General features: G+C 41.4%; 1 protein-coding gene across 1 annotated transcript in view; it reads left to right on the forward strand.

Annotated features, from left to right (window-relative positions):
- Nucleotides 1-26,116, forward strand: part of LOC139423892 (corticotropin-releasing factor receptor 1-like) — a 155,588-nt gene extending 129,472 nt beyond the window's left edge. Inside the window, exons 7-14 of the mRNA XM_071175533.1 lie at nucleotides 3,367-3,487; nucleotides 11,109-11,262; nucleotides 11,381-11,441; nucleotides 13,078-13,150; nucleotides 14,255-14,340; nucleotides 17,464-17,602; nucleotides 17,867-17,908; nucleotides 24,244-26,116. Of these exons, the coding sequence (XP_071031634.1) occupies nucleotides 3,367-3,487; nucleotides 11,109-11,262; nucleotides 11,381-11,441; nucleotides 13,078-13,150; nucleotides 14,255-14,340; nucleotides 17,464-17,602; nucleotides 17,867-17,908; nucleotides 24,244-24,384 (817 nt within the window). The 3' untranslated portion in view covers nucleotides 24,385-26,116. The remainder of the gene's footprint in view (nucleotides 1-3,366; nucleotides 3,488-11,108; nucleotides 11,263-11,380; nucleotides 11,442-13,077; nucleotides 13,151-14,254; nucleotides 14,341-17,463; nucleotides 17,603-17,866; nucleotides 17,909-24,243) is intronic.
- The last annotated feature ends 457 nt before the right edge of the window (nucleotides 26,117-26,573 follow it).

The following is a 26,573-nucleotide window of genomic DNA, read 5'->3' on the forward strand; positions in this document are numbered from 1 at the left end:
CCAAGCTTGTATAACAGTGTAAATTTGCTGTCCCCTCAAAATAACTCAACACACTGCCATTAATGTCTAAACCACTGGCAACAAAAGTGAGTACACCCCTAAGTGAACATGTCCAAATTGGGCCCAATTAGCCATTTTCCCTCCCCGGTGTCATGTGACTCGTTAGTGTTACAAGGTCTCAGGTGTGAATGGGGAGCAGATGTGTTAAATTTGGTGTCATCGCTCTCACACTCCCTCATACTGACTGGTCACTGGAAGTTCAACATGGCACCTTATGGCAAAGAACTCGCTTAGGATCTGAAAAAAAGAATTGTTGCTCTACATAAAGATGGCCTGGGCTATAAGAAGATTGCCAAGACCCTGAAACTGAACTGCAGCACGATGGCCAAGACCATACAGCGGTTCCACTCAGAACAGGCCTCGCCATGGTCGATCAAAGAAGTTGAGTGCATGTGCTCAGCGTCATATCCAGAGGTTGTCTTTGGGAAATAGACGTATGAGTGCTGCCAGCATTGCTGCAGAGGTTGAAGGGGTGGGGGGTCAGCCTGTCAGTGCTCAGACCATACGCCGTACACTGCATCAAATTGGTCTGCATGGCTGTCGTCCCAGAAGGAAGCCTCTTCTAAAGATGATGCACAAGAAAGCCCGCAAACAGTTTGCTGAAGACAAGCAGACTGACTTGCCTAGTTAAACTAAAATAAATAGCTCTGTCACCTTCCACAGATATCTGTAGATAAACTGATACATTTTTATTAGGATTTCTTTATTATTCTAAATATATTTCCGCGGTGTGCTGACAATTGACTCTAGGGGGTTTAAACAACTGCTTTTGTTAGCTTATTCTCTCACTGCATTGGGTTTAAGACAAGTGTTTAGTTATCTTGGAATTAAGTACATTTCCAAGACAAAATCCAATAATCTAATTTCTTCATAACTTTTTTAATAGGAAGAAACATAGGAAGAGCTAGCTACAAACTGGTTAGGGCTAGGGGTTCCGCTAGCGGAACATTCACATACACCAAATTAAAGCTTGACTTCTTGTTAATCTACCCACAGTGTCCGATTTCAAAAATGCTTTACAGTGAAAGCACACCATATGATTATGTTAGGGCAGAGCCTAGTCACAAAAACACATACAGCCATTTTCCAGCCAAAGAGAGTAGTCACAATAAGCAGAAATAGAGATAAAATTAATCACTAACCTTTGATCTTCACCAGATGACACTCATAGGACTTCATGTTACACAATACATGTATGTTTTGTTCGATAAAGTTCATATTTATGTCCAAAAATCTCAGTTTACATTGGCGCTTTATGGTCAGTAATGTTGTGCCTCGAAAACATCCGGAGAGCCACATCAATTTACAGAAATACTCATAATAAACTTTAATTAGAGATACAAGTATTATGTACAGAATTATAGATATACTTCTCCCTAATGCAACCTCTGTGTCAGTTTTTGGAAAAAGGACACCATGTAATAATCTGAGTACAGCGCTCAGATAACAAAACAAGCCAAACAGATATCCGCAATGTTGTGGAGTCAACAGAAGTCAGAAATAGCATTATAAATATTCACTTTCCTTTGATGATCTTCATCAGAATGCACTCCAAGGAATCCCAGTTCCACAATAAAATGTTTGATTTGTTTGATAAAGTCCATAATTATGTCCAAATACCTCCTTTTTGTTTGCGCATTTAGCCCAGTAATCAACATCCATGAGGCGCGATCACTAGGTGCAGACAAAAAGTAAAAAAGAGTTCTGTTTACAGTCCGTAGAAACATGTCAAACGATGTATAGAATCTATCTTTAGGATGTTTTTAAATCTTCAATAATGTTCCAACCGGAGAATTATTTTCCTTTTTTTTAGTCCTCCTCTTTAGAATTGCAATGGAACGCAAGCTACCGCTCATGTGAGCGCGCGTGACCAGCTCATGCCACTCTGGGAGAGACCTTACTCAATCCCCTCTCATTCGCCCCCACTTCACAGTAGAAACATCAAACAAGGTTCTACAGACTGTTGACATCTAGTGGAAGCGTTAGGAAGTGCAATATGACCCCATAAACGCTGTGTATTCGATAGGCAATGAGTTGAAAAACTACAAACCTCAGATTTCCCACTTCCTGGTTGGATTTTTCTCAGGTTTTCTCAGTTCTGTTATACTCACAGACATAATTCAAACAGTTTTAGAAACTTCAGAGTGTTTTCTATCCATACTAGTAGTAATATGCATATATTAGCATCTGGGCCTGAGTAGCAGGCAGTTTACTCTGGGCACGCTTTTCATCCGAACGTGAAAATGCTGCCCCCTAGCCCAAACAGGTTTTAAGAACATTTCAAATAACTTTACTGAGGAATAGCAACTTTTTGTAGTTTAAGTATAAGCTTAAGGAAAAAAATGGCGCTTACAAAGAAATGTATTCTTAAGAAGGTTTTGTGAATCCGGGCCCTGCTGGTCCTGGATGCTTTCCTTTGCTAGTGTCTTATTGCCTCCAAGTTTGTACACCAATTGTGTGAATTACAACCTTGACTGATCTAATAAACCATGCATTAGCTGGTCCAATTCGATCAGTCATTCCTGTGGGTTGAAGAAACTGCTGGGCTGCTAGTCATACTGAGGCCTGTGGAAAAGATTGATCAGCCTGCCCAACTGTACCGTTAGAGGGTAAAGGGAGATTATTGTGATGTGGTTTGCTTTGCCACTGGAGGTGGGATGAAGTGGTTAGAACAGAACAGAGAAAGTGATACACCACCTGCTGGAGGGAGGGGGTCTTGACTAGCTCTTCAGACTTACTGTAGGGAATATGTCAATTGTGGTACACACACAAAGCCACACACGGCCATAGTCCCACACACACACGCTCACAGACATACACATGCTGTACTAATAATGCCAAACACTCATCCAAAAACACTCACACACACAAACTTCCCCAACATCTCTTAACTTTCTCTCTTTTTATCATGGTCCTATTATTCATCATTCCATCATATGTATTAACAAAATTATACTGCATAGCATGAGGAATGTCGTGCTCGCCTCAAAATGTTGTAGTAAGAAAAAATGTTTTTGCACTAGGTCCAAAGGTCATAATTATACTGAAGTAGGAAAAACTGCACTCACTGCAAACACTGCAATAATTATACTACATACCACCAGCCCTTAACCTGGCCACTTTTCTCTCCTCTACCACCAGGAGTATTACAGTGCAACGTATTGACTTAGGCGTCAAGAACAGTGATACATATCTTTTTGCAAAAGATTCACAATGTGTTGGATAGCAATGATACAGTTGCACTGTACAGTATAATTAATAGGTACCAGTGCTTACCCTTTCCTCTTTTCCCCTCTCTTCCACCAGGAGTATCCGCTGCTTGAGGAACATCATCCATTGGAACCTGATCACAGCTTTCATCCTGAGGAACGCCACTTGGTTCGTTGTACAGCTCACCATGAACCCTAAGGTGCACGAGAGCAATGTGGTGAGTACTGGGAAGTTAACTGTACATCAATTTCAGGCCGCTTTATATGCAATAAACATATACAGTTGGGCAAAAAAGTATTTAGTCAGAAACAAATTGTGCAAGTTCTCCCACTTAAAAAGATGAGAGAGGCCTGTAATTTTCATCATAGGTACACTTCAACTATGACAGACATAATTAGGGGAAAAATCCAGAAAATCACATTGTAGGATTTTTTTATTTATTTATTTGCAAATTATGGTGGAAAATAAGTTTTTGGTCACCTACAAACAAGCATGATTTCTGGCTCTCACAGACCTGTAACTTCTTCTTTAAGAGGCTCCTCTGTCCTCCACTCGTTACCTGTATTAATGGCACCTGTTTGAACTTGTTATCCATATAAAAGACACCTGTCCACAACCTCAAACAGTCACACTCCAAACTCCACTATGGCCAAGCCCAAAGAGCTGTCAAAGGACACCAGAAACAAAATTGTAGACCTGCACCAGGTTGGGAAGACTGAATCTGCAATAGGTAAGTAGCTTGGTTTGAATAAATCAACTGTGGGAGCAATTATTAGGAAATGGAAGACATACAAGACCACTGATAATCTCCCTCGATCTGGGGCTCCACGCAAGATCTCACCCCGTGGTGAAAATGATCACAAGAAAGGTGAGCAAAAATCCCAGAACCACACAGGGGGACCTCGTGAATGACCTGCAGAGAGCTGGGACCAAAGTAACAAAGTCTACCATCAGTAACACACTACGCCGCCAGGGACTCAAATCCTGCAGTGCCAGACGTGTCCCCCTGCTTAAGCCAGTACATGTCCAGGCCTGTCTGAAGTTTGCTAGAGAGCATTTGGATGATCCAGAAGAAGATTGGGAGAATGTCATATGGTCAGATGAAACCAAAATATAACTTTTTGGTAAAAACTCAACTCGTCGTGTTTCCAAAGATACCTACTGTGAAGCATGGGGGTGGAAACATCATGCTTTGGGGCTGTTTTTCTGCAAAGGGACCAGGACGACTGATCCGTGTAAAGGAAAGAATGAATAGGGCCATGTATCATGAGATTTTGAGTGAAAACCTCCTTCCATCAGCAAGGGCATTGAAGATGAAACGTGGCTGGGTCTTTCAGCATGACAATGATCCATAACACACCGCCCGGGCAACGAATGAGTGGCTTCGTAAGAAGCATTTCAAGGTCCTGGAGTGGCCTAGCCAGTCTCCAGATCTCAACCCCATAGAAAATCTTTGGAGGGAGTTGAAAGTCTGTGTTGTCCAGCAACAGCCCCAAAACATCACTGCTCTAGAGGAGATCTGCATGGAGGAATGGGCCAAAATACCAGCAACAATGTGTGAAAACCTTGTGAAGACTTACAGAAAACGTTTGACCTCTGTCATTGCCAACAAAGAGTATATAACAAAGTATTGAGATAAACTTTTGTTATTGACCAAATACTTATTTTCCACCATAATTTGCAAATAAATTCATTAAAAATCATACAATGTGATTTTCTGGATTTTTTTTCTTCTCATTTTGTCTGTCATAGTTGAAAAGTACCTATGATGAAAATTACAGGCCTCTCTCATCTTTTTAAGTGGGAGAACTTGCACAATTGGTGGCTGACTAAATACTTTTTTGCCCCACTGTAAATACAGGTAACTGCCAATATAAAGGAAACACCATCATAAAGTGTCTTAATAGAGCGCCATCAAAAGTCGTTAAAACAGCTTCAATGTGCCTTGGCAAGTGTTCAAATCGGGTGACTGAGATGGCCAAGGCATATGCTAAACAACCATTCAGTTACCACTTGTGCTCTGTGGATGGGGGCATTGTCATCCTGTAAGAAACCACTCCCATCAGGATAGAAGTGCTTCACCATAAGGTTGAAGGTGATCATACGGAAGGGCTGCTGGCTGTGTATTTATTGATGTTTACCTAACCCTCTAAGGGGATGAGTGGACCTAAACCATGCCAGGAAAATGCACCACACACACACACACACAACTAATCCTGGTTCACTGTTAATTGCCCCTCAGCTCGCCTGCCTCGATGTTATTGCTTGTGCAAGCTGAGCGCGCTCAAAGCGACCCAGGGGCTTCCTGAGTGGAGCAGCGGTCTAAGGCACTGCAGTGCTACAGACGTCACTACAGATCACGGCTCGATTCCGGCCGCGACCGGGAGACTAATGAGGCAGTGCACAATTGTCTCAGCGTCGTCCAGGTTAGGGGAGGTTTGGCCGGCTGGGATGTCCCTTGTCCCATCGAGCTCTAGCAAGTCCTTCTGAGTCCGTACTGGAGTTGCAGCGATGGGACAAGACTGTAACTACCAATTAGATATCATGATATTGGGAAGAAAAAGGGGGAAAAGGTAAAAAATAAAAACAGTGATCCAGTCAGTCAGCCCTCCTCCTCCATCTATTCTTCTTCTATTCTGAGAAGAAACAAGATGGCTGCCGTCAGCTATTTGCCTTGAGAAGTTCTGCTTGTCAGTTGAAAGACGAAGGCTTGACGGCTCGTTTAATGAATTATTTGTGCTAGGTCGTGGAGCAAGTGACCTGCAGAGGAACACAGCATAGTACATAGTACATAAGTCAGGCCTAATATGTAAAGATCAATGACTTACTGATTAGGTTTCTTTCTGGTGTTTTTTCTTAGACCACATTCCATTGACATGAACATTTGGAAAATCCAAAATGTATGAAATGTTAGAAACTTTTTCCACATTTTGTTACGTTAGTCTTATTCTAAAATTAATGAAATAGTTTTTCCCTCATCGATCTACACACAATAACCCATAATGACAATGCAAAAACTAGTTTTTATAAATGTTTGCAAATGTATAAAAAATGTAGAACTGAAATATCACACTTACATAAGTATTCAGACCCTTTACTCAGTACTATGTTGAAGCACCTTTGGCAGCGATTACAGCCTCGAGTCTTCTTGGGTATGACACTACAATGCTTGGCACACCTGTATTTGGGGAGTTTCTTCCATTCTTCTCTGCAGATACTCTCAAGCTCTGCCAGGTTGGGTGGGGAGCATCGCTGCACAGCTATTTTCAGGTCTCTCCAGAGATTTTTGATCTGGTATCAAGTCCGGGCTCTGGCTGGGCAACTCACAAGGACATTCAGAGACTTGTCCTGAAGCCACTCCTGTGTTGTCTTGGCTGTGTGATAAGGGTCATTGTCCTGAGGTCCTGAGCGCTCTGGAGCAGGTTTTCATCAAGGATCTCTCTGTACTTTGCACATCTGTACATCTTTCCCTCGATCCTGACTAGTCTCCCAGACCCTGCTGCAGAATGGCTGCCGTCAGCTATTTGCCTTGAGAAGTTCTGCTTGTCAGTTGAAAGACGAAGGCTTGACGGCTCACTTAATTAATTATTTGTGCTAGGTTGTGGAGCAAGTGACCTGCAGAGGAACACAGCATAGTACATAAGTCAGGGCTAATATGTAATGTGTTAAAAGCAACAGCACAAGTCAACGGTGCCATTCTCTGACTCTCTCAATCCAAAGTAACTCCCTGTTTATCAGCTGTTGTCAGACACATGTGGGTCTCGAAAGAAGATTCTCGTCCTATTTTCAAAAGGGGAGTTGTCTAGGTCAAAAGCAACTCTCGAACCTAAGGAGAGTTATTTTTCACTTATGAAAGCTGTGATTGTGTTTTTTCTTGTCCTTGGTACACTGGGTTCACCCTGCGAAAATAGGACGGTAACGATATCACGCTACTACACTCGACCACGGCCCCACTTCACTAATCACACTGAGAGTCTCTCACCGATTAAAAATGAAAAAATTGAATGAACTGCAATCCTGATTTGACAGCTGCCCTGAAATGCCTTTAGACTACACAAGGGGTAGAGTGGAGGGAATTGGGATCTTAGCCCAAATACACTGAGATTGCTGGCTGTAGAGTCCCATTTTCTGTGTGATGATTTGATGGGTAGTACCGGGTCAGGGAGTCTTTCGGTATGTCCTTGAAGTAAGTGGGGAAGCAAGATAAAATGCGAGTCAAGATTTTTCAAACTCCTTACTATAGTACTGGGTACCATATGAATAACTACCTGAACAAATGCTAAATTCAAATATTTGTTCTTATTGTCGTGAAAAGCAGGTAAATAAGTAACACCTGATTGGGAAAAACTTATTTTGATTGTGACCCAAGACCACTCCCGACCTGCATGACAATAAGGAGTTCTCGTCTAAGCCTCTAGTCTTACGTTTGTTAGGGAATTTAAATGAAACTACTATAGTTCAACACTTAGACAACACATTCATCACAGGCCTTCAGAGGTGGACTTTGCTACTTTTGATCAAACGCCAAATGGGAGCATCTCCCCCCTCCTTCCGAACTGACATCATCTCCCAATGAGTTGTCTCTCGTCCGTCTTCAGAGAGAGATTAAAGACTGACAGATCTCCTGTCTTATCTCCCAGCTGTAGACACCTAGTCCAGACTCCCCCAAGTGCCATTCTCTGACTCTCTCAATCCAAAATAACTCCCAAGTGACTCTCAATGATCTGGTCTCATTATTTGTCAAAGAAGATAGGGATTGAAGTGTTAAAAGTGGCATACAGATGTGTACTATCTTAAATTGACTAGTTTCTCACAGCATGAAAATTATCCCGCAGAGAATGTGAATTATTATGTGGATTTTAATTCATGAACGTTTTTGTAGATGTTGATTACTGTTTCTTTAGGACAAATAGTTTTACATTTCAAAGTGGAAATTGCTAACTTTAGAACCATTTTTAATCCTCAAATACACTACAATTCGCATTTTCTGCTGCGCAACAGAGTGATTCAATTAAGATAGCTCATCTACATTGACTTTGGATTTGTTGAGAGGTACAGTGCCTTGCGAAAGTATTCGGCCCCCTTGAACTTTGCGACCTTTTGCCACATTTAAGGCTTCAAACATAAAGATATAAAACTGTATTTTTTTGTGAAGAATCAACAACAAGTGGGACACAATCATGAAGTGGAACGACATTTATTGGATATTTCAAACTTTTTTAACATTTCAAAAACTGAAAAATTGGGCGTGCAAAATTATTCAGCCCCCTTAAGTTAATACTTTGTAGCGCCACCTTTTGCTGCGATTACAGCTGTAAGTCGCTTGGGGTATGTCTCTATCAGTTTTGCACATCGAGAGACTGAATTTTTTTCCCATTCCTCCTTGCAAAACAGCTCGAGCTCAGTGAGGTTGGATGGAGAGCATTTGTGAACAGCAGTTTTCAGTTCTTTCCACAGATTCTCGATTGGATTCAGGTCTGGACTTTGACTTGGCCATTCTAACACCTGGATATGTTTATTTTTTAACCATTCCATTGTAGATTTTGCTTTATGTTTTGGATCATTGTCTTGTTGGAAGACAAATCTCTGTCCCAGTCTCAGGTCTTTTGCAGACTCCATCAGGTTTTTTTCCAGAATGGTCCTGTATTTGGCTCCATCCATCTTCCCATCAATTTTAACCATCTTCCCTGTCCGTGCTGAAGAAAAGCAGGCCCAAACCATGATGCTGCCACCACCATGTTTGACAGTGGGAATGGTGTGTTCAGCTGTGTTGCTTTTACGCCAAACATAACGTTTTGCATTGTTGCCAAAAAGTAAAATTTTGTTTCAAAGTTTCATCTGACCAGAGCACCTTCTTCCACATGTTTGGTGTGTCTCCCAGGTGGCTTGTGGCAAACTTTAAACAACACTTTTTATGGATATCTTTAAGAAATGGCTTTCTTCTTGCCACTCTTCCATAAAGGCCAGATTTGTGCAATATACGACTGATTGTTATCTTATGGACAGAGTCTCCCACCTCAGCTGTAGATCTCTGCAGTTCATCCAGAGTGATCATGGGCCTCTTGGCTGCATCTCTGATCAGTCTTCTCCTTGTATGAGCTGAAAGTTTAGAGGGACGGCCAGGTCTTGGTAGATTTGCAGTGGTCTGATACTCCTTCCATTTCAATATTATCGCTTGCACAGTGCTCCTTGGGATGTTTAAAGCTTGGGAAATCTTTTTGTATCCAAATCCGGCTTTAAACTTCTTCACAACAGTATCTCGGACCTGCCTGGTGTGTTCCTTGTTCTTCATGATGCTCTCTGCGCTTTTAACGGACCTCTGAGACTATCACAGTGCAGGTGCATTTATACGGAGACTTGATTACACACAGGTGGATTGTATTTATCATCATTAGTCATTTAGGTCAACATTGGATCATTCAGAGATCCTCACTGAACTTCTGGAGAGAGTTGCTGCAATGAAAGTAAAGGGGCTGAATAATTTTGCACGCCCAATTTTTCAGTTTTTGATTTGTTAAAAAAGTTTGAAATATCCAATAAATGTCGTTCCACTTCATGATTGTGTCCCACTTGTTGTTGATTCTTCACAAAAAATACAGTTTTATATCTTTATGTTTGAAGCCTGAAATGTGGCAAAAGGTCACAAGGGGGCCGAATACTTTCGCAAGGCACTGTATAGTGTAGGATCCTACAGTGTAGGATGATTCAGACTGCCGTAGGCCATGGGAAGTGAGAGCTATGATGCAGTTTAACAAGTAATGCAGGGGGTCAAATCTGCGTTTCTTAAACTGCTGCGGTGACCTTTGTTTGCCAAACATCTGCCTAAGAACCAGTTCCAAATTGGAAACATTCAAAGAGTCTTTTTGTCACTACTCAGTGCACGATAGAGACGCTCAAACAAGCTGCATATGTTAAATAAGGATTGCACGGTGGAGTTTCACTCGCAGGTTGAGTGTTTTTTAGAGAGACTACTAACTGGGCACACACTGGTTGAAATGTTGTTTCCATGTCATTTCAAATGAAATTCCATTGAACCGACGTTGAATTGACGTCGGGAAGAACAGGGTCAAAACTCACACTTTTCATATTTTTCCTAATTACTCAGAGATCGATAGAGCTAGAGATACCATATTTTATGACAAACAACATATACAGGTCCTCTACCGTTAGCAACTGTCATTTCATTTCTGTAGTAAATTAGTTTCAATTAAATAGACCAAGAATAGAAATACCAAAACGTTACTTTTTTCTACCTGCCCGTGGGAGTAACGCAACCTTGGGAAGGAAGTAACAGCTGGCGAGAAGTGCACAATATCTATCTTATCTCCATGTTTTTGGTTTGTAATGCTCATTACTTTCACCAAATGTATTATCAGACATTATTTATTGTTTGTGTCAATTTGAATAATTAATGCTGCAGGTTCATATTTTATGAAAATGAACCATGGGTCAACATCGCAATGTTGCACAACCACAATATTTTGCCCTACAATATTGATCAGATAATAGCTATATTAACCATAATTTTCTTAGCTCACTTTAATGGGAATGTAGTAGGAGATGTTCTTCACCATTTTCAAAGACTATTCAAGCTTAAATCAATGTGTCCATAAAGAACCAGGGCTGCATCCAGAATGGAACCCTATTCCCTATATAGTGCACTACTTTTGACAAGGGCCTACAGGGCACCATTTCAGACGCAGGCCAGATCGTTTTTCCAATAAGCAATAACCCCCTAAGGAGTCAGGAAAGGGAACCAGTGGTGCCTTTACTCTCACGTTTATATTTTTACTATCCTTAATCTTTTTTTGTTATTCTTTCCTTCCTCTCTATAAAAGTTGTGGTGCCGGCTGGTCACGGCAGCCTATAACTATTTCCACGTGACAAACTTCTTCTGGATGTTTGGGGAGGGTTGCTACCTGCATACAGCAATCGTGCTCACCTACTCCACCGACAAGCTACGCAAGTGGATGTTCATCTGCATCGGGTGGTGTGAGTAGCCTACACTTAGTTGATCGCAGGAAAGACGGATGTGCATTGATTTATTCATTCGACTGATCACAAAGAATGGAAGTCAACTGTAACAGAGACCATGTGTGATGTTTTACAGGCATCCCTCTTCCAATCATCATTGCATGGGCCATTGGCAAGCTTTACTACGACAATGAAAAGTAAGTACATTTTTTTTATTTCTCATTCTCTCCATCTCTATTTATGCCCCTGTGCAATCCATTTGTCTTTGGAATCAGGCAACAATCTTGTCCGTGTCTAGCTCCCCTCAGATCCATCAGAGTGATACTTGTAGTGGATGAGAGATGGATGTCACCCAATCATCTCCTTAACTTTCTGCATTAAACAATCAATTCATCCTCATTTTAAGGGAGTCTGTTACCTGTAACCTGTAATTGCTCTGCATACAGAATAGCAGGTTGACATTTATTGTCATGAGTCTTGTCTAGGTGGCAGAACATTGCAATTTCCCCTCAGATAGGCCAGCTGCAAAGTCAAAATTGGCTGTATTGTAAAAGTTTATGAAAACAATTGCCTTTTTGGTTTTAATTTTAGGTTAGGGTTAGGCATTCGGGCTATCAGTGTGGGTAAGGTTAGGATTAAGGTTAGGTTTAAAATCAAATTTTGGGAATTTGTGGCTGTGCCAGCTAGTGACCACTCTGCAGAGTTGCCTCCAGAACAAGATTCATGATGAAAAACACTATCCTGCTACAGAATATGGGATCCATTGACCAATGTGAATCCATACCCATTACCAATGTGAACGCTAATCTGAGAGTGACCTAGTGTGCCCAATAAATAATAGATGAATGTGTCGGTTATACCATTACTGTAGTAATGATCCATTGATGAGACCTTAGAAATGTACTATAGATGTGTTTTATGATGAGAAATAATGTCATTAGAGCATTAGTGTGTGAAGATCCCATGATGACACATCAGATAAGATAAATCATTTGCTCAAAAGATACGTACCTGCAGTCAAAGATATAACTCTGATTTAAATGCTTCTTTTATAGCAAGACACTTCATCATAACTCAGTGGCATTGTGGTTAGTGTCCACCCTTAGATTGGAAGGTTGGGAGTTTGATCATCAGCTGAATCATACCAAAGAGTTTAAAGATGGGACTTGATGCGTCTCTGCTTTGCACTCAGCATTAAGGAGATTTAACGGCCGTAGCCATGGGAAGTAGGGGTGCTGAGGGTGCTGCAGCACCCCCTGATAAGTCTGAAAAATAGTGCAGTGGGCCTTTAATAGTCCTGTATTAGCGGACCAATATAGCCAGTCTAACAGTCTGCAGCCTGGGTAAAAACGTGTCCCTCACCCCCGTCAAATAAAAAAATCGCAGCACCCCTACCCTACTTCCCGCTTCTATGGGTAAGGCCCTGCGACAGACTAGTGTTCTGTCCGGGGGTATATTTCATTATCGCCTCAACAGGAATCTGACAGTTTCCTCTTCATCACATCGGAGTGTCTCGCTTACACACGGGTTGCCGTGATACCCACCCTCCGAATCCTGTTAGTTTGTTTTTCATAATGCTCAGCGGGACAAAAACAAGCCTCTATCCAGACACAGTTCTCTCTCTCTCTCTAACAACAAGGTGAAGACAGAACAAATTAATAATTCACTCCACTGAATTGAGTCTGTAGAATGAGTGAATCTGGAGCTTCTCATCCCCTTGGAGTGTGTCTACTTTTCCAAAGCAGTCTGCTTTGTCATTGAAAAAATGTGATTGGTTGACCTTCTGACATCGTCCAGTATGATTGGCTCAATTCTCTGTGTTCTAAATTGCAGGTGCTGGTTTGGGAAGAAGGCAGGAGTGTACACAGATTACATCTACCAGGGCCCAATGATCCTGGTGTTGCTGGTAAGACAGTGTTACACAATCCTTTTCACATTTCTCCTCCTTGTATAGACATAGTGTTCTAGCCTTGTCGTTGAAAACTGCCAAAACAACATTACTGTTCACTCAAGAAAAAAATTGTGTTTCGAGGTCAAGTAATTGCTTCAAAACAAACAGTAGAAAGGTCGATGGTGTGTGAACTTTATACCGCAGCCTTCCAACGTACACCCTCACGCACATGTGAAGCTATTTGAATGACGTGACACCTACTACACATACGCAGAACTGACTGGGTCATTTGGAATGAATATGACGTATGAGGAATATATATGAATAGTATATGATTTGCAGAATGCTAAACTGTAACTGTTTTAGCTCAGCTTAACTATCTTAACACATATCCCCCCCTTAAGCAAGTTTAAATATGTGAGCTATTATCTCATGCCTTTTCCCTATATAACTCATCAGATACTCACACAGCGTTGGAACACGATTTAAAATATCGTACAACTAGCAGGCTATATTTCAATGTAAAAAAATGTATATGATTGATTTTCCCTTAAAACCACAGTCAATCATCCTAAGACCGTTACTCGTTGTTTGGCAGATGGTTTTCATTTGATATTTATTAGTTTGCTCAGAATTATGTTGGAGAATTCTGTTTGAGATGCAGCGCTCATTGCAAAAGTAGCACGATCAAAAGTTGAGACACCTACTCATTCCAGGGTTTTTCTTTGACTATTTTCTACATTGTAGAATAATAGTGAAGACATCAAGTCTATGAAATAACACATACATATATCATGTAGTAACCACAAAAGTGTTAAACAAATTGAAATGTATTTGAGATTGGAGATTCTTCACAGTAGCCACCCGTTGCCTTGATGACAGCTTTCCCCAAGTGTTTGTCTTTCCCATGCAGATTTAACAGATTTATAATCTATACCACTCAGTAAAAAATAAAAATAAATATTGATTTTATTTGGCACCGGTCTCCTTGCATCACTTAAAGCCCACTACAGTTATTTCCAGCGCAGACAAATATTGTTTTATTAAATGTTTCTCTCTCATAACTGACCAATTTAAATACTGACCAATTCTAAATTCTTATTTTCTCTCTGTTTCCAGATCAACTTCATATTCCTCTTCAACATTGTGAGAATCCTCATGACCAAGCTGAGAGCCTCCACCACCTCAGAGACAATACAGTACAGGTGAGCCAGAACCAGGGCTGCAAACTCCCTTTACAGTGCACTACTTTTGAACAGGCCAAAGTGGGGTTAACATGCATTTAATTGTTATTTTATTGTCAACTATCTAGACCATCTACATGTTAAAGGGGAATACGTTTTTTATTTTATAACAATAAAACACTAATATACCTTGATGAGATAAGTATTCCCCCCCCTGAGTCAATACCTGTTAGAATCACCTTTGGCAGCGATTACAGCTTTGAGTCTTCTTGGGTAAGTCTCATAAGAGCTTTGCACACCTGTACTGTACAATAGTTAACCATTATTATTTTCAAAATTCGTAAAACGCTGTCAAGTTGTTGGGGATCATGGCTAGGCAGCCATTTTAAAGTCTTGGCGCAGATTTAAGTCAAAACTGTAACTTTCCCACTCAGGAACATTCACTCTCTTCCTGGTAAGCAACTCTAGTGTAGATGTGGCTTTGAATTGTAGGTTACTGTCCTGCTGAAAGGTGAATTCCTCTCCCAGTGTCTGGTGTAAAGCAGACTGAAGCAGGTGTTCCTCTAGGATATTTTGCTTAGCTCCATCCCAGTCTTTGCCGATGTCAAGCATACCCATACCATGATGTAGCCACCACCATGCTTGAAAATAAGGAGCCAGTTATTGAGTGATGTGCTGTGTTGGATTTTCTGCAAACGTAAGGCCTTGCATTTAGGCCAAAAGTGTATTCCTTGTTTTGTATTTTTTTTTTTTTTATGACTTTTGTGCCTTGTTGCATACATATGCATGTTTTTTATATTTTATATTCTTTTCACTCTGTCATTTAGGTAATTATGGTGGAGTCACTACAATGTTGTAGTTTTTCTCCCATCACAGCCATTGAACTCTGTAGCGGTTTTAACATCACCAATGGCCTCATGGATGACATCTTTAAGCAGTTTCCTTCCTGTCCTGCACCTCAGTACAGAAGCACGACTGCGTCTTTGATGTGTCTGGGAGGTTTAATACATCATCCACAGCATAGTTATTAACTTGACCAATGCTTAAAGATATATTCAATGTCTGATTTGTTAGTGTTACCCAACTACCAATCATTGCCCTTCTTTAAGAGGCTTTTGAAAAGCTCCCTGGTCTTTGTAGTTGAATATGTGCTTGAAATGTAATACTTGACTGAGGGACCTTACAGATGCTGTATGTATGGGGACAGAGGAAGGAGTAGTCACAAAATATGTCAACCCCTATTAGTCCATATAACTTACTATACTATTTGTTAAGCCAAATTTGACTTATGAACTTATTTAGGCTTGCCTAAACAAAGGGGGTGAGTACTTATGCAATGACAATATTTTTATTATTACATTTTTATTAACTTCTAAACAGTATTTTCTGATCAGTATTTTCAATCCCACTTTGTAAAAGCAACAAAATGTGGAAAATAATTGAAAAGGGGTGTAGACTTTCTATAGGCAGTAGGGATTGGGATGTATAGCCAGGGTCAGCTGGGGCAGCCCCAGCTTTAAAGTAAACATCAATGGGCTGTTAATTAATGCACACCGAAAAAAAAACATCAATGGCCTCGCTGGAAGAAACCTAAGAATCGATACCTGTCTGGTTGAGTTGCAGTAATTGATTGTTGTGTGGAGGCAGGTGGGGTGGGAGTGTGTGTGCGTCTGCACGAGCACGTGTGTGTGCGTGTGTGTGGCTGCATCATCAGAAACCATCACACCCTTCACAGCTACTGTATACCAGCTCCTTAGATTTCCACAACTGGCTAACACACCATGCTGACTATTCATAAGCAATAATAACTTTCACACCTTTTATTGGTACAGTAAGATCAGACGGTTTGACTGACTCTTTGGATAATGAAACCAGAGTCACAGACACTGCATGGGGTCATCTGCCTGGAAAATAGCCAAGCAAACATCCTCGCTCATTGTTGTAATTTAATGGAGTCATTTGTCAATCACACTTCTTATTGCGCAAATTCAATTTGGCCTCAGCCTTCCTTACTCTTCAGTCAGGTTTCAGCCTGCCTTATTATCTTTATAGTGCAGTACTTTTAACCAGGGCCGGCCATGGTCAAAAGTAGTGCACTATGTAGGGAATAGGGTGCCATTTTGTGTCTCTTGTGCCATTGAGCCTCTGCTAGTGCTCCTCTATTGGACTCTGCTGGTCAGCACTTCACTTGTGATGAATAATATGCTGATGGATGAGAAGCCAGTGTGACCTAGAACATGACCTAGTCCTCATACATTAACCCCTTGGTGGGCCGTATCGCTGGTATGCACCACAGCAATGCACTTCCACTGTTATTCAACTGGGAGTTGGATGAGTTGAAAGAATTCGTCAGTGACACATTACTTTAGGCCATGTTAGAAATTGAAATTGTACATTCCTTTTGTGCCCAATTCGCATCAGTATAGATGAGATGGCAGTACGGCGACATGCTAGCTCTGACAGCGCTGGGTAACATTTTCAGCAGCTGACATCGGGGTCTTTCTGCATGCAGGTGATGGGCACAGCTGCCACGCACTCATTCACAGGTGCGAGAGCGCCATGGGGCGGCAGAGGATGACACACACGCACACAGGCGTTCACACGGCATACACATGGCATGCACGGCACGCGCACACACACAAAAGCCCAAAGAAAGCACAAAACAAACACACAGCACATCTATGTCTCATCATAGCAATTTTAAGAACATACATATGTTAACAGAATAATTAAATTGGGAGTTATTAATCTACCTGTTATAGCGGACTATGAGGTATTGCAATATGCATGTGAACTGGGAACTTTTGTCACGGTTTGAACATGTAATCCCACACCCAGTGTGGAATCAAAGTATTGAAGGAACTTGACAAACATTATCACTACCCTAGGTATGTTGACACCATAAATCCAAACTACACACGCCAGTATTGTGAGTGCTCTCATGAACCATACAATCACTGAACAGGAGAACCAAAAACTTGGCAGCCATTATCAAATTAGTATTGACTCACTAGTTGTCTGGCAGGTCTATTCTAGCCATCTATTTGTGTTGCTAGTACGACTCCGTGTCTGTGTCTTATTGACTCTAGTTGGCGGCCAAGTCTTTATTTAATAACGTGACTCTTGTGTTACTGTGTCCATCAGGAAAGCGGTGAAGGCCACTCTGGTGCTGCTGCCTCTCCTGGGCATCACCTACATGCTATTTTTTGTCAACCCCGGAGGGGAGGATGAGGTCGCCCAAATAGTCTTCATCTACTTCAACTCCATTCTGGAGTCTTTTCAGGTATGCCCAGGCCCAATGCAAAGTGTTATAAAGGGTTTGGGAACTTGTTTTACGCTGTCAACATTCTAAAGCGTACAACGATATATAAAACGTATAATGTGTGTGAAGGTGTCAAAGAAATATTTGTAGTACAATGTCGTGCTGCTCACACTGCTCATCTTTATCGTCAATGTTCAACACTCTTTCTCTCTCCTCCCCCTCTCCATCTCTTTATCTCTGTCTTCACCCCCTCTCGCCATCTTTCCCTCGGTCTCTGTCCTCCAGGGCTTTTTCGTGTCAGTGTTTTACTGCTTCCTGAACAGCGAGGTAAGCAGATTAACGTTTTGTCCCATGATCTCCCACCGCTCACACTGTATCCGTAAATGCTTTTTTCTTAACCAATCCCTTCCTCCCCTTATCCCCCCCTCCCTCTCATTCCTCCCAGGACTATTGGAAACATGTCCACTTGGCACCATTTCATGCAGAGCTAAAAAATGCCCTAAAAATGTATTGTGTCATCTAAAATGCAAGCCTTAGCAGCAGGGTTACCTTGGACATACAGATTGCCTCCACTGAACATCAGCATCAATAGGATCACAATGAGCTTCACCTCGGCCCAACTCATATATACACCCCCCATGTCAGAGGCTGCATGGTGCCCTGGTCAAAGGTAGAGTAGTATATTAGGAATAGGCTGCCATTTCCAATTTGCCTAAATGGATTTATCAGAAAATATTAAATCGGTGAGAAACCTAAATCTCGCATGAGTTACAAAAGATTGTTTGCCCTAAAACCTGACAAATCCTTTGGGAGAGCTGTGAATGTAGCCTTGCTACACAGCTTGATGTAAACATTGCAGTTACCTCCTTCTCAGCTCTCCCATTCTCCCTGGAGCAATCTGTCTCAACTGGAGACTGCCCGTGTCATGTCTCATGGATCACTCATCCGAGTATTTTGGTTTATAAATGCATTTATTTTACCTCAGCATTATATGGATAGTCGGGAAGGATGAAATGAAGCCTACACACTAACGCTGAGTAAAGATCAATGTACGTTAGCATGACGCCACTTAGAATGGCAGATATCTCCCACTGAGATGCAGTTACTTAGGGCAAAAGTGGCCACTCAATAGACGTGTGCTGGCAGTTTGCTTAGCCTATCAACCTCTGTGTCTCCTGTTGGGTCACTAATGTCGAGGCAGCTGCTAATTTGTTGCTCTCGATGGTATCATGGGAATACATCCAAAGGACAAATGGTGGAGTTCAGCGGTTGTTCAAATGTCATCATGAACAATCAGCGATCTGTGAAGCAAAGCCTGAGAGGACCGAATGTTTTTCTTCCTGCTTTTTTTTCATCAACGACAAGGTAGGGAGAACCAGAGTAGTGCTAACCTCAGACACACAAGCACGTGTTATTGACTAGCCTTCTCTGATGTTCTAGAAGAAGTGCTGTTACTCAAGCAGTAGGGATGAGAGTAGAAAGAAGTGCTGCTTTAACCGTACCAGTCAGCCGCGGCCGACTTTTAGCATTCCTATCTAGTACAGCTCTCCTTCACACTCACACAGTGGCTAATGACCTAACTGATATTAACCAACTGCACTGAAATCATGATGAGGGATTAACCTTCTCTCTTCTCCAAAATCTTATTTTAATAACTATGCTCCTATGCTGCTGGGAGACCCCTTGAAGCAATTACACACAACCCTGACTCGAATGACAGACTTAGAGCCTGCTGATAGGGGAAAATCTAGCCTAGCCAAAAACAAAGACGCACTCACCTTGTGCTAACCTCACTAGCAGGGAGAAAATGGATCTGTTGGGTATCTAAGCGTGTAACCCTGAGTAAAAACCCATGTGTGAAAAAACTTAAGCAATACCTGGATTGTGGTGGTAGTTATGGTGTATTTGTTGAATATTCCAGAGTCCGGACGGAGTCATTTTGTAGTGTGTTTCAAAGCCATTAGACCCCACAATCTGATGGACATATTGAATGTCATGACATGTATTGAATCCCATGGAAACTAAGTGGTGGTCAGAGTAAAATGTTCTCAGAACCTCCCTGCAACCTAAAAAAAATCATTCCCAGAACAGGCAAAATTTTCACTTCCATTCTCAGAACGTTTTAAAAAAACTTTAAGTTTTACCGGTCAGAAAACATATGGCTTCCTTCCCACAACCAGTGTGAAACCAAAAACATATATTCCTATAACACATGATTCCACATGTGAAAGGTTATGTGATCACTTATGAAAATCCACATGTGAAACATCATCACATGTGAAGCGTTCCAAAACCAGATTGAAATGTCACATTTGAAATCCTGTGATTTCCAGCGACTTCATAGCTTTACATAATTGCCTTCTCTTACAAAGGGGTTATTTTGAAATGTTAATGGTTTGACACTCATGGCAGGCTGTGTGTAAGATTGTCAACCTGTCAGGACAATAGGCTAGTTTATTTTTAACGCCCACCCACGCACAAGAAAAAGAGCAGGCCAAACTCCCAGCCTAGCCTATACTACAGTAATCACCTCTAACCTTATGGGAATAAATGTGAAACTCATATTTGCGTAGATCTGACATTTACCCACAGTAACCTGTGAATAATTATAGAGTAGAGCAAAACGGTACAAAGCCGCATACTGTTATTAGACCAACACGGGTTCTTAAACTTTTCCAGCCTAGGACCTTTTCCAAAGGGCTGGAGTACAGAGGCAAGACAAAACAAATGTGTAACTGTCCCAATACTTTTGAGCTCACTGTATGATATAAAACATGATTAGAATGGAAAGCACAGGAAACTGCAGTAATATTGAAAGTTTTATGTTCTACAAAATAACGGCATATCTCTTATGAAATTCTGGAATTGGTTACCTCAGTGAACTGAAGGTAGCAATTCATCTCAGTTTGTATCTGTTGTTCTGCTCATTTTCTTCTGAGTTATCGTTTATATTCATTCAACTCTACACCTTTTCACACATATTACCGCCTTCTTCTTTGTTGTCATTAAACTGACAACAGTAATAGACAAAAACACTCTGTGTTTTAGGCACTAGCATTGGAGTATACACAGTCACACACATTCACTTACAGATGCATTCACTAATGCCACAATCTCCGCCTTGGTTGGCATTTCTTTTAAATGGATCCATTTTCCATCCAATTTGTGACAGATTTTCATGCGGATATTCTAAAATCAACATAAAGATGCAAATTTTCCCATCAGAGCTGTGTTTCCATCAACGTGACTTGTTGCAGATAAAAAGCAATGCTTCTTGACATAGGGCACATAAAAACACATAGTCATATAACTTTTTATTTACAGAACAAAACCAAAAGTTCTATGAGTTTCCATCCTAGTTTTGGCACAAAAAGTGTGTGATAAACAGCAAATGTGCCCATGTGCCCATACACCTTAGCCAAATACGTTTAAACTCAGTTTTTCACAATTCCTGACATTTAATCCTAGTAAAAATTCCCTGTCTTAGGTCCGTTAGGATCACCACTTTATTTTAAAGTGGTGGTGCATTTTATGTAAATGTTAGAATAATAGTAGAGAGAATGATTTATTTCAGCTTTATTTTTTTCATCACATTCCCAGTGGGTCAGAAGTTTACATGCACTCAATTAGTATTTGGTAGCATTGCCTTTAAATTGTTTAACTTGGGTCAAACGTTTTGGGTAGCTTTCCACAAGCTTCCCACAATAAGTTGGGTGAATTTTGGCCCATTCCTCCTGACAGAGCTGGTGTAACTGAGTCAGGTTTGTAGGCCTCCTTGCTCGCACACGCTTTTTCAGTTCTGCCCACCAATTTTCTATGGGATTGAGGTCAGGGCTTTGTGATGGCCACTCCAATGCCTCGACTCTGTTGTCCTTAAGCCATTTTGCCACAACTTTGGAAGTATGCTTGGGGTCATTGTCCATTTGGAAGACCCATTTGCGACCAAGCTTTAACTTCCTGACTGATGTCTTGAGATGTTGCTTCAATATATCCACGTAATTTTCCTTTTTTATGATGCCATAGCATTTTGTGAAGTGCACCAGTCCTTCCTGCAGCTAAGAACCCCCACAACATGATGCTGCCACCCCCATGCTTCACAGTTGGGATGGTGTTGTTCGGCTTGCAAGCCTCCCCCTTTTTCCTCCAAACATAATGATGGTCATTATGACCAAACAGTTCTATTTTTGTTTCATCAGACCATCAGACTTTTTCTCCAAAAAGTACGATCTTTGTCCCCGTGTGCAGTTGCAAACCGTAGTCTGGCTTTTTTTTTTTTGAGCAGTGGCTTCTTCCTTGCTGAGTGGCCTTTCAGGTTATGTCGATATAGGACTCGTTTTTACTGTGGATGTAGATACTTTTGTACCTGATTCCTCCAGCATCTTCACAAGGTCCTTTGCTGTTGTTCTGGGATTGATTTGCACTTTTTGCACCAAAGTACGTTCATCTCTAGGAGACAGAACGCGTCTTCTTCCTGAGTGGTATGACATTTGCGTGGTCCCATGGTGTTTATACTTGCATACTATTGTTTGTAGATGAACGTGGTACCTTCAGGCGTTTGGAAATTGCTCCCAAGGAAAATCTTAGCTGATTTATTTTGATTTTCCCATGATGCCAAGCAAAGACACACTGAGTTTGAAGGTAGGCCTTGAAATACACCCACAGGTACACCTCCAATTGACAAAAATTATGTAAATTAGCCTATCAGAAGCTTCTAAAGCCATAACATCATTTTCTGGAATTTTCCAAGCTGTTCAAAGGGACAGTCAACTTAGTGTATGTAAACTTCTGACCCATTGGATTTGTGATACAGTGAATTATAAGTGAAATCATCTGTCTGTTAACAATTGTTGGAAAAATGACTTGTTTCATGCACAAAGTTGTTGTCCTAACCGAATTGCCAAAAGTATATTTTGTAAACAAGACATTTGTGGAGTGGTTGAAAAACTAGTTTTAATGACCTGTATGTAAACTTCCGACTTCAACTGTAGCTCTAGCCAACAGCTCACAGATACAGCTCGGAGGGTAGATTAGAAGGTTATGGATAAAACCAGGATCATTTTTGTTTTTCAACTGGCATCTAATTATGGATAATCATGTCCCTACCATACAAATTAAGACCATCAATAGTTATAGGAAAGGAGCTTCAAGCTCATTACCGTGCACTTTCACCACCCTGTGAAGTTCATAAACTAATAAACTGTGCATGCTTTGCCAAGTCGCAGTGGGAGGAACGCACAACATAGCATAGCGTGAATGCAAGTTTACTTCAAAATGATGGTAGTATGTCAATATGTGTGGATAAAAGCGTTTCTACTGCAATTATCACATTTTATTTCACAGACAAAAAAAAATATCCCACATATTTGGTTTTGTCAACAAATTAGATGTTTCCAGCATGCCTGACATTTTTTATCCAACAAACTTTACTCTAACAAAAAGTTTACATGGAAACCTGATTACAGCCTCTTATGTGTGAAAGGCTTCCAGTCTCTGAGAAAAGAGCGGGAAAGTGATTCCTTTTTCCTTTTTTCCATGAAATCACTCCAGCACTCCCACACTGTACTCCAACTGTCAGGCAGCTATTCTATCTATAATCATGAATATACAGTTATCATTATTCTGTACTCCCTAATAAACACTCAAGGCTCTATTCGCAGACATAAACAAATGTCTTTACTGTATTCACACCCCTACTGTACACAGTCCTCATCCTCTGTGACACAATTCCTTCAATTCCACAGCCAACTGTGTGAAGTGTTCCAAAGGACCCTGCAGGGTATCACATGATAAGATAAAGTGAAAAGATAGAGCTGCTTGTTACTCTAATTATTTATTATTTTGTTACTCTAATTCTTTAGAAGCGGGTGAAAAAACAAACACGTTGGCTTGAAATAAATATACTGGCATCTACACGCGGAGAGCTTCCCAGCCTGTGAGAATGTGATAGGCGTCTTACGTAATGCCTGCGTTTTAGTAGAATCATGGATACAAACATTATGCCTATGAGCGTTAATTGTCATAATCATAAACACTTTCCTGCTGAAGAAAGAGAATGGTATTCAAGATGTAGAAGCTCTATGGAGCACACCGTGTCATGAATATAAGTTTAGAAGGGGAACAACCCGAACTTAGATTTGGATCTTTTCAGCATACTTAAACCAGGGAGCCAAAGAACATAGTGCTTCTTCTCCTTTGTAAACTAAATTATTAGTGAGAAAAAGAGTCTGTAACACGTATCCTTTGATACATCCAGTCAAAGTTTAGGCTTCTAATGAGGTTAATAAGATCCGAAAGCAAATAAGGAAAGTAGTTCTCATCATGTCACTGACTTGCTATTCGAGAATACAGGGTGGTCCTCATGGTGTAGCACAAGTTTTAACCCCATGGCATTGTCCCAACACTGTCCTCCTCTTCTCCTTGGTTACCACAATTTGGAAGTATGGGATAAATATTTGAATTAGGTGAAAACAATGCAATGGAAACTCACTTAACCTGCCAGTTAACTTTAAGTGGTATTCAATCAAACTGACATTGCCGATTATGTAGTTTCTGCCCTGAAATGTTTCTTTAGTCAACAATTACACCATCAGACCAACCAAAATCCATTTTTATTTTCTCTCTTTTTCTCCTTCTCTCTCTTGCCCTCTGTGCTATCCTCTCAGGTGCGTTCTGCGGTTAGGAAGAGATGGCACCGCTGGCAGGACAAGCATTCAATCAGGGCTCGAGTGGCGCGCGCCATGTCCATCCCCACGTCGCCCACGAGGGTCAGCTTCCACAGCATCAAGCAGTCATCGGCTGTTTGAGGACCAACAAAACTCTTCTTTGGCTGAAAGCCCCCGTCTAACCTCTCACCGCCAACCACCCCTCCAACATGTCCACCACAGCAGAGCACCTCTTTCCCCTCTTCTCTCGAAACCAACCGAGGGAAACAGCTACCGCACCGTGATGGTTCACACAGGGTACACTTGGTCTGTAAACACCAACCTCACAGACCCCCTCCCAGGGGAGCGGTGACCTCTTTAGTCTCTCGCCTGCTGATATATTGAGGTACGTTCGCTCAGTGCGTTCCCTCCGAAAGCTACGGAGGCTCATGATGACAATGGCCAAACAAAGTAATATCAGGAGCTGACTTTTTGCCAAAAGGCAGCACAGGGTATTGGTACAATCCCTGTGGCGTTGGCAGATTCAGTTGAGAGGTGACGTTTGATGACAGATCTATTTTTTTCACCTGTTCGTCAGTATATTTAGTGTTCTCTTATTGTTTTTTTATTCTGCAAAATCCAGAAGTTGGAGTCCATATGGATGGAGTTGGAGTCCATAACAAGACTTTGGGGCACGTGCTTGTATCACTGTCAAATACATGATCCCTGTTGGACTGACCTGTTCAAGATCATAGACACAACCATTTGATTCTTGTTCCTTTGCATGTTTTTATTTTCTGTAGAAACATTTCTGAGCTTTGAGTTGGCTATGCTTGCTGGCGCTGCAAAGGGAATGACTGCCATGGACCATTCATTTCAGGTCTGTCCAGACTACTGTCTCTAGAAAACATTCTCCCTTTCCTTCCTGCTGTTTTTCTGATGGATCTTCATGGAGACCCTGTTCCGATGTGAAATCTTTGGCCTCCATTGAAGATGGATGCCTTTCCCATTATCCGTACAGCAACAACCAAGGCATTGTGCAAGCGGAAAAAGGGGACGTGACGTTATCCAACACTGTTGCTAATGTGAAGGAACTGTGAAAATTGGTACCCACCTGTCAAAGTAATGTTCTGTTGAGTGAGGTTGTAAAATGTGTTAATTTTCAACTGGATAAGCACTCTTTTATGAAAGCACTTTTATTTACTTCAAATTCCAAAATTACCAGCACCGTAGTAAGACACCGTCCACTTTAGCATAGCATTGTTAAAAGCCAGATTGGGAGAAATGCCAATTATTATATTTTTTTTAAAGAATTGGGCTAGATATGTTAAGGTCTGAGAGGAACGTGGATGCTTTGGTTGATTCATCTCTACAACTTGCGTATCTTATCTGTACTAAATCCAGTGGGTACTGGTAATACGTTTTCCTTTCATCTTGAGCCATCCATTATGAAGGACCATAAAAAAATCTGATCCTCATTCCAAATCATTCCAGAACATAAAATCATTTATCAGATATTGTCAGGCACATAGCACAACTTAATTTTTTAAATTACAAATTCATAAGTCAAAGTAACTAGGAAAAGATGAACACAAGGTCTGGAAGATGATTGAGTGAATGCTGACTTCTTGTGGTTTGTTCTGACTAAGGGGAAAAGTGTGATGCATATTCAGATAGACATTATCTAGACAGGACCTAGACAGGACCAGTCTCAAATATATTGCAGTAGGATGCAGTAGGAAAAATATTGTGGGAGCCCTCCCAAAAAGCTTGTGAACTTGAAGCTTCAATCTCAGGGCTCAGAGAACCAGTTGGCTTCCACACACAACCCCACACAGCACAGGATGAAACCAATTAAGACCAAAGTGTTACTTGGTGTTGTGAGGATAGCTCAGCCCAGTAGGTAGAGCTATGAGAGGACTGTGAGAGGACTGTCCCCACAGGGACTTCACATCTGCCCCCCCCTCTCTCTCTCTCGCACTACACTTCTCTCTCTCACCGCTAATTAGCTGTACCTGCAGGGAAGTCACAGCTAGTTTGGCTGACAGCTAAGAGCCAGGGACAATTCAGGAAAGAGAGAAGAGTACCAAAGCCTGTATCCTGACACTGTTCCCTGCTGTGCAACATCTCTATGAATGAGCAAGTGAATGGAAGAACTGGGAATGAAATGGAAAGGGGTTTTGTGGTATAGATAGAGGCAAGGATGGAAACTGGGACCAGCTGGGATTTGACTTAAAATGTTCCCCTGGCATAGCCTTGGGAAGTAGGGGTGCCCCCCCCCAAAAAAAAAACCATCTTCCTGCGGCCATGCCCCTGGGCCATAGTGCACAAACAGGGACAGAAAAAGGGAT

The sequence above is a fragment of the Oncorhynchus clarkii genome, chromosome 13 (genome assembly GCF_045791955.1).
Source record: "Oncorhynchus clarkii lewisi isolate Uvic-CL-2024 chromosome 13, UVic_Ocla_1.0, whole genome shotgun sequence".
Classification (NCBI taxonomy): Eukaryota; Metazoa; Chordata; class Actinopteri; order Salmoniformes; family Salmonidae; genus Oncorhynchus; species Oncorhynchus clarkii.